Here is an 8796-nt window from a genome sequence, read left to right as displayed (position 1 = left end):
AAGAAGATAAAAAAAATGTATAGTAAAATCACAGCAAATTCACAATTATTAACAACCACACCTAAAGCAAAACCAAAAGAAACTAAGCAAACAACTAGAACAGGAACAGAACCACAGAATGGAGATCACATGGAGGGTTAGCAACAGGGGAGTGGGAGGAGGAGAGAGGGGGAAAAGGTACAGAGAATAAGTAGCATAGATTGTAGGTAGAAAATAGACAGGGGGAGGGTAAAAATAGTATGAGAAATGTAGAAGCTAAAGAACTTATAAGTATGACACATAGGCATGAACTAAAGGGGGGCAATGTGGATAGGAGAGGGTGTACAGGTTGGAGGGGAGTGAAGGGGGGAAATGGGACAACTGTAATAGCATAATCAATAAAATATATTTTTTTAAATCTCTCTGAGTATCATTTTAATGACTGTATAATAGCTCATTTATTTAATGTGGGATAATTTGACCAATTTATCCTTGTGTTTAAATTTTGTTTACAACTTTCATACTAAAGATAATTTCAGAGGGGAAAAAAGAGGGCTACTGAGTAATCACTACTCCCCAAGTGAAGGGCACACACTTACACCTCCGATCAAGTCTCCTTTTCACTCTCAGTGTGAGATGGAGAAAGACTCTGGAGCAAGTGGCCAACTTCACCTCAAAGCAGGTTAGAAGGTACAGTTAATGGTAACATCCTCAGAGGCCACCTAGGTGTGTGGGACCCATCCCCGACCACTGTGTTTGAGAAGTAGACGGAATCAGTAAAAGTCAATCTGCCAGCAAGGCAGGAGAGCCAGCTACACTCTACTAGTCCTTCCCAAATACTGTGACACATGGGGTTTCCGAGTTTACACAGGGTACAGATGGAAAAAGACTTTATTTAACTGTTTGGACCCAGAATAGGAATTAATATAATTTTTAATTTCACAGATATTCAAATCAATGAGCAACAAAGGAAAAATTATATCTGATTTAAAAAATCAGTGAGTGTAACCTATGGAAAGCTTCCTTCAGAGGAAGAGGGAAGGCCTGATCTTGCATCATGAACCGCGGCAGAAGGGAGCAGCAGTGAGCTTCTCTGGATTCAGGTGGTAGCTGAGCACTTAGAGTGGGGATTCAAATGTCATTGCAATTAGAGATGACTCTTTTCCCCCAGCGCTCCCTGTAGGGCACTTTTGACCTCGGTGTTCCTCAGACTGTAGATCACTGGGTTCAGCATGGGCTCGAAAAGGCTGTGAAACAGGGAATTGATCTCCTGTTGCTCATTGGACAAGTGATCAGGGGTCATGCACATGATGATGGCACTGCGAAAGTACAGTCAGACCAGGCAGAGGTGAGAGGAGCAGGTGGAGAGTGACTTCCTGCAGCCCTCCCCAGGCTGGATCCTCAGGAGGGCAAAGGGGATGCCCGTGGACACCAGTACCACGCACAGGGGCCCCGCTAAGTAAAAGCACAGGAAACTGACCAGTTGGCCCAAGGATTCAAGTTCCCTGGGTGTCTTCAGTCTAGATGAATGGCCGCAGTGACCAGTAATCCAGAGCCCTGGTCAGGAAGACCTTGATTTGCTTCAGTAACACCAGTAAAAAAAAAGAGTTCAAATAACTATAATTTATGTCAAAAATGGAAACAAACTTATAAACAATACAAATAAAATATTTTAATGATTAGAATCACCATATTACACATTTGGAAAATGAACACGAATTCCTCTAAACACTTTTTATTTTTTAACATTTTTTATTGTTGTTGAAGAACAGTTTTCTGCCTTTTCCCCCCACCCCTCCACATCACCCCTGCCCTCCCTACTTCCTTCCCCTGTTTCCAAACCCTTTGTTATTGTCCATGTGTCATTTATCATTGTTCCTGTAAACCCTTTACCCTCTTCCTCCATTCTCCCCTTTCCTCTCCCCTCTGGTCACTTTCAGCCTGTTCTCAATTTCAATGTCTTTGGTTATATTTGGCTTGCTTCATCATTTTGTTGATTAGGTTCCAGTTAAAGGTGAGATCCTATGGTATTTGTCTTTCACTGCCTGACTTATTTCACTTAGCATAATGCTCTCCAGTTCCATCCATGCTTTCACAGAGGGAAGGAGCTCCTTCTTTCTTTCTGCTGTATAAAATTCCCTTGTGTAAATGTACCATAGTTTTTTGATTCATTCATTTACACGTGGGGCGTTAGTTTGCTTCCAGCACTTGGCTATTGTAAATTGTGCTGAAATCAATCAACAAAGTTCCCACGGAGTCATTTCAGTTTCATATCTAAATGCTAAAGCACGTTCTATTAAAAACACTGACCAGCTTGCAGCAGACTCCCTCAGTCACTCTAGATCTGCTTCTCACGGCCAACATGGAGTTTCTGATCCACACCTACATGCAAGTCCTAACATTGAGGCTTTGTCTAAAGAAAGATCTCCACATTCTTCACATTTCATGAATGCTTCAAGACCTATTTCTCTGGGACTTAACCCTTAGGGCAGACGCCTCTCCCTCACCTCCTCAGGCCTCTCGGGCTCTGAGACCTCTCTGGGGCCCTCAGTTGATTATTCCATCTTAGCCTCCTCACTCACGTCACTTCACAGGCCTCTTGCTTCCTGACCCAAGGTTTCCTTTCGCCCCTGAGGAAAGTATCTCTGGATTACTTGGTGGCCACAGTGTACACACAATTGTCCTGTGGGATAATCAACACCCTGTGGAGTGAGACACACCATTTACTGATGAAAGATAACAGTAAGCTATGAAGTTCGTCACATTAATATTTTTTTAGATGGGACAAGGTGGGAGAAAAAGAGGGAGAGAAACACTTACGTGAGAGAAACACTGATTAGTCACCTCTTGTACACAGCCCAACCAGGGACAGAACCTACAACCCAGGCACCTGCCCTGACTGGAAATTGAACCAGTACCATCTGCTTTGTGGGAAAAGCACTGAGCCAACTGTGCCACACCAGCCAGGGCTTAAGTTCTTCCCTTTACTCTTCCTGGTAGCAGCTGCCTTAGGTGCTTGCTGCTTAAGGCCTCTCATAAGGAAATCCTATGAGGTAGAAGCATTCGCTGTTTCTAACATCACACAGTGAGCAGCCTCAGTAAGTCACCCTTGAACTTGCTTTCCCTACTCTTTTGTCACTCTGCTTTTTCCTCACTTATAATTAATTGTTGGTGCATGAGCTTTTATTCGGGTTTTATTTTGGGAGAACCCAGGCAAATGAAGCCACTGACCTTGACAAAAGCAAGTAGTAGAGAGAATGCCTGAGATGTAAGGGCACTCTCTCCCAATATGGAAGAGTAAAAATTCTGTTTCTCTGATCCCAATGAAGTATAAGGGAAAAGGAAGACAGGTAAGAAAGGTAGGTGGTCAGATGCATGTGCACGCTGGCTTTCCCGCTGGGATCTGAGGACAGAGATAGGTTTGTTAGGTCTCACAAGAATGACCCTGAAAAGCATATGAGCATTTCCCCACATCTCCCATTAGTGCCTCTGGGTGGAGGCCAACATGCAGGTCAAGTGCATAAGACGTCACGGCCCGGGGAGCGAGGAGAGACAAGTGCTGCAGGACTAAGTTGTCTACACAGACAGGCCTGAGGAGGTTCTCCTGGCTCCTTGCTGCCTCCATGGTTTCTGGAAAGAATTCAGATGATTCTGCACATCCCCAGTGGTGGTAGTGGGTGCAAATATTGGAGAAGTAGGGTGACCACTTCAACAGGGAATCGCCATGATGCCAGGGAAGTAACCTGGTACCTGAGGGTGTCAGGGGGGTCCAATGATGTCTGAGATCAAAAGGAAAGGCCTGGCCAAATTTCCCAGAGGTTCACAGCACCAGGGAAGGTGTGATTAAGGTGGGGGTGACACACCAAGGACGTCTAACTGACACTGACTCAATGTACCAGAGAACCGACTTCCCACAGCCCCATGCTCCAGGTCAGAGACAACACAAGTCCTGGGACACTTCCCGAGAGGCCAGATCTCAGCAGGTCACAGCTGCCCTCACCAAGGAACTCAAGTCCACAGAGAGACTGACACATGGACCCAGACAGCATGCTGTGGGAAAGAGGCTCGTTAAACCAGGCAAGCAAGACTGAGAGAGCTGCAGCAGAAATGTCTACAAATTCACATAGCCCTGACATACGTACAGAGCTTCCTTTTCCCCACTCCCAAACCTCCAGTGCTGCTAATGAAGAACATAAGGTAATGATAATAGAATAAATTTCTTATTGTTGATTCAACTATTTAGAAGAAAAGATAAATACGCCCTGGCTGGTGTAGCTCAGTGGATTGAGTATGGGCTGCAAACCAAAGCATTGCAGGTTCAATTCCCAGTCAGGGCACATGCCTGGGTTGCAGGCCACATCCCCAGTGGGGGCCCTGTGAGAGGCAACCACACATTGATGTTTCTCTCCCTCTCTTTCTCCCTCCCTTCCCCTCTCTAAAAATAAATAAATAAAATCTATAAAAAAGAAAAATACACTTATGACCCAATAACGTATTTATGTATACAATACATTAGAGTAATGACAATTTCTTTACATTTATATGGACTCTAAACCCACCTGTCTGTAGTTGGAAATTTCATACAATTGACCATGAAAAATGAAGGCGTTAGGGGAACCCACCTATATGCAGAGGCTAGGGGAATGGATCCCCCATGAATTCAAAAATATGGGACTTCCGAAAACCTCAATTACTAACAGCATGATGTTGACCTTAGGCGTACCCATGACATAGTCAAATAATACCCACAAAGACAGAAGACAAACATACCTGGAAGTATCCTCTGGAGGGCGGGCCCCTTATGGTACAGTGTTCACACACTAGGTGAGTGTTCTAGGACTCATGTGTATCGGGGTACCTTTTGGCATGGTTGTGAGAGGCTGCGTTTAACTGCTATGAATTTTTATTTTGGAGACTATTTCAACACATCTGCCCATTCCATGATGGGTGGTTTCTGGGTGCACCTGCCCACACCACACTGAGTGTGCAGCTGTTTTTGACCCACCCTCCACATTCACCCAATCTTGCCCCAAGTGAGCTTTTATTTCTTTCCCTGCATGAAAAGTCCTGAAAGGGAAATGTTTTGTTGATGTAGAAGAGGTGAAGCAAAAGAGGCAGAAGCACTAAAAGGAATCAAAATCAGTAAGTTCAAACTCTTGAGCATGGAAAAAATGTCCTGACAAGTGTCCTGCATCAAATAGAGAGTACTTTGAAGGTGATGATGTTTAAACACATAAGAATAAATGCATAATATTTTATAAATAAATTTTGAGGGTTCTGGGGTCCCTTTCATATTTCTTACATGTACTACACACTGCACTCTTACAATAACATAAGCAATAGGCAAATGTTAAGAAAATCATGGGGAAGACAGAATACATTTACAGTATTTGTTGAAAAAAATCTGCACAGAAGTGAATCCACACAATTCCACCCTGTGTTGTACAAGGGTCACTTGTGTTTACTCATCACTGCTTCACCAATGTCCAGCTTAGTGTGAGAAATGTGGAAATGATGAGTAAAAGGTAAAAATCATGGTACCAACAGCCTATCAGATGTTCACGCCAAAGCAGATCCAAGTCCAGGACATTCGTGACCCAGAATTTCCCTGAGTACGTCTTCAATAGAAATGATTGCATATGGCCCCCAAAGAAGGTGCATAATAACATCCATGGACTAATTCTGTGTTACAGCCGGAATTGGAGACAACCAGATATGTACGACCAGAAGTATCATACATAAATTGTGATAGATTTTTAGAATGTAATGCTATGAAACAATTACATTAATGAAATAGAGCTACCTCTAGCAACCTAATGAATCTCACAAACAGTATTGTAACAAAGAGTGTACATTTTGGGTGTAGGCACATACAGATAAAAATTTTTGCAATTCTGAATTGTATTGATCTGTGTACTTTTAAAATATTATTTCTTCAGAGAACAGAGATTGCTGGGAAAGACTCTATGACTCATTTACTTCACACATTAGTTGAAATCTTGGCATTTTGCATCACGTGAGGGGCCACATTGTGTAATATCCCTACATTTTCTAGTATAAATTTTCTAGAGAAAATTTTATTTTACATTGTTTCATTTTGAAGTCATAGTCCTTGATATTTAAAAATGATAAATATATCTAGGCTATAATATTAATAATTACAATTTATTGATCTCTTATGAAAACTCGTGGATTGCTAAACATTTTGTGCATAGTATTTCTTCTCTACAAACTTGTGAGCTTCCTTCATGAACTTATTTTACACATACTAAATGTAAATTCCAAATAATTTCAGTATAATGTATCAGTTTTCTCATCTAGCAACTAGCAAGACTTGGTAAAAATCCCAGCTTTATCTAAATTCAAAATCATTGATTTCAACCTTCTTTTCTTTTAGGTAGTAGAGTAATGTCTATGTACATAGCAGACTCCCTTATAAAAGGTATGCTTTGTAAGAAAGAAATCCATAGTATTTCCTCTTTAAAAAGTCTTTACACACATACACACACACAAAAGAAACATTATTTTAAAAGCAAATATTTCCCTTTGATACACTTTAAGAATTCAGGTTTAATTTAGTATATAATTTGAGGAAAGTTTTACAAAACACTCTATACGACTTTCCACTACTTCTTCACTGGGTTCTATCACTCCATAATTGTGTTGGATTTCATGTTTAACTGAAATGGTTATTTAACTCACCTCATATCTCTTACTTTAAAAAGCATATTATTACTGATAATTTATAGTCCTGTATCATTGATAAAACAGTCATCACAGCCATTACACAGTCTGCCCTTATTTGTGAGAATGTTCTAAGTTTTGATCATTTCCTACAGGAGACAAGTGACTGAACCAATGACACAAAATGTTAATTCTGCCAAGGACTCCCAGCTACGTCCATTTTGCCTTCTTCCTCTCATCTCCAGCATCCCGGACCCCCAGCAGTGCTGCACAGGCAGAGAAGCACAGCGGCAGGGACAGGTCCAGTGTGTCTCTGTGTTTCAGCCTGACATCCTCCAGGGCTCTCTTCTTGTTCTTAGTTGTATCGGAGTTACACCCTTCATCCTCTTTCCCTTGTAGTCCTGGCTCATGCTCTTCCTATTTTATATTGCTGATGCCTCAGAAAACATCACTGTCATAGCCAAATGCAGGAAAATGACCAAGTATTTTAAATGCAGACCCATTCTTTGAAGATGACAGTTGTTAAATTTAAAGTATTTCAAATAATTGCTATGTAATCAGTCTCAATTTCTATATTTTAAATAATCTGCCAATACCTTGTTTTCTAAAATAAAATTTTGTCTACAAGTCCTGATTATGGAATATATAAATTGACTTCCTCTATTCACATTATCCCTCATGACCATGTTACAAGTGAGCACACCACACAGAGAGCTAGAAGAAGGGCTCATTTTCTTGTGCAGCATCCTCGGGGGAATGCACCAGAATGGGCTTTCTCTGCAGGTAGTAACAGAAGCAGTTCGACAATATGCAAAGGATGCCCTAGGCCTAGAGCACGTCTCTGTAATCTGTGTACATATTGGGTGATGTGACTTCTCAGGTCCCCATAAGCTCAGTTACTTTTTCTCAGTGAGGCTCTCACGAAGGTCTCTCCTTGTCCAGCCTCCTTCTCAGAGCAGCCTTGACTTCTCTATTCCTCAGACTGTAGATCAGGGGATTCAGCATAGGATTGAAAAGGCTGTGAAACAGGGGGAGGTATTTCTTTTGCTCCTCGGGGTCCCCATGTTGGGGTCTAACATATATGATAATGGCTGTGCCATAAAAGAGCCCCACCACACAGAGGTGGGAGGAGCAGGTGGAGAAAGCTTTCCGGCGCCCCTCTGCTGACTGGATCTTCAGGGCTGCCCACACAATGTGACCATAGGAGACCACAATTGCAGAGAATGGTCCCACCAGCACCAACGTTGCCACAGCCAAAACCACAAGTTTGGTCAAGTGCGTATCTGCACAGGCAAGTTTGAGAATGGCTATAATTTCACAGAAAAAGTGACTCACTTTATGGGGACCACAGAAGGGCAATGGTAAGAGTACTAACATATCTACTAGGGACAGGAGGAACCCTAAAGTCCAGGAAGCCATTGCCAGGGTAATGCAGACTCTCCAGCTCATGATGGTAGAATACCGAAGAGGCAGGCAGATGGCCACGTACCGATCATAGGACATCACCATCAGGAGAAGACATTCAGTGTGAGCAAAAATCAAAAAGAGAAAGGTCTGTGTCATGCAGCCAGCAAAGGAGATGGGCTGGGCTGGGCTCAGGAGGTTGACCAGCATCTGGGGCACTGTGTTGCAGGCATAGGCTATATCAACAGTGGCCAGCTGGGAGAGGAAGAAGTACATGGGGGTGTGCAGTTTGGAGTCCAGTGAGATGAGCCCCAGGATGACCCCATTGCCCAGCAGGGTGAAGGCAAACAACAGGGAGAAGAGCCCAAACAGGATGACCTTCATCCTTGGGCTGAGCGGTAATCCCACCAGGAGGAACTCAGTGACAGAAGTCTGGTTGACCCCCATTTTCCTGGGAAAGAACAAGGGAGAGAGCTCATCAAGTCTGAGTGTCTGAAGGGCGTGTTTAACATGGAGACGTGTGTGTGTCATCATTTGTTTCCACACAAAACAAATTCAGTGACACTTCTGTACTGTTAGTTCCTAAGTGAATACTATGCACGGAAAATGACACAGAAAGAAATTTTTTTTATCCTGATAAATTAAATGCTAGTGTTGTATTACACTGTTCAGTAAATCTTAACTTTGTTTGCAAACTTCCACCACAGCTCAAAACACATTAAGACACCT

The 8796-nt window shown here is 42.6% G+C and overlaps 1 protein-coding gene across 1 annotated transcript; it reads right to left on the bottom strand.

Moving 5' to 3' along the window:
- Positions 1–7130: 7130 nt before the first annotated feature.
- On the bottom strand, positions 7131–8514 carry LOC114507847 (olfactory receptor 2A25-like). The gene has a single exon (XM_028525868.2). The coding sequence runs from the start codon at positions 8512–8514 to the stop codon at positions 7582–7584; it is 933 nt and encodes a 310-aa protein (XP_028381669.1). The 3' UTR covers positions 7131–7581.
- Positions 8515–8796: the final 282 nt, after the last annotated feature.

Source organism: Phyllostomus discolor, chromosome 10 (assembly GCF_004126475.2).
Source record: "Phyllostomus discolor isolate MPI-MPIP mPhyDis1 chromosome 10, mPhyDis1.pri.v3, whole genome shotgun sequence".
Lineage (NCBI taxonomy): Eukaryota > Metazoa > Chordata > Mammalia > Chiroptera > Phyllostomidae > Phyllostomus > Phyllostomus discolor.
The sequence above is the reverse complement of the archived record's forward strand: the minus strand, read 5'-3'. Positions and strand labels throughout refer to the sequence as shown.

Coding starts and splice junctions, on each gene's coding strand:
- LOC114507847 (XM_028525868.2), bottom strand. CDS start 8,514: ATGGGGGTCAACCAGACTTCTGTCACTGAGTTCCTCCTGGTGGGATTA.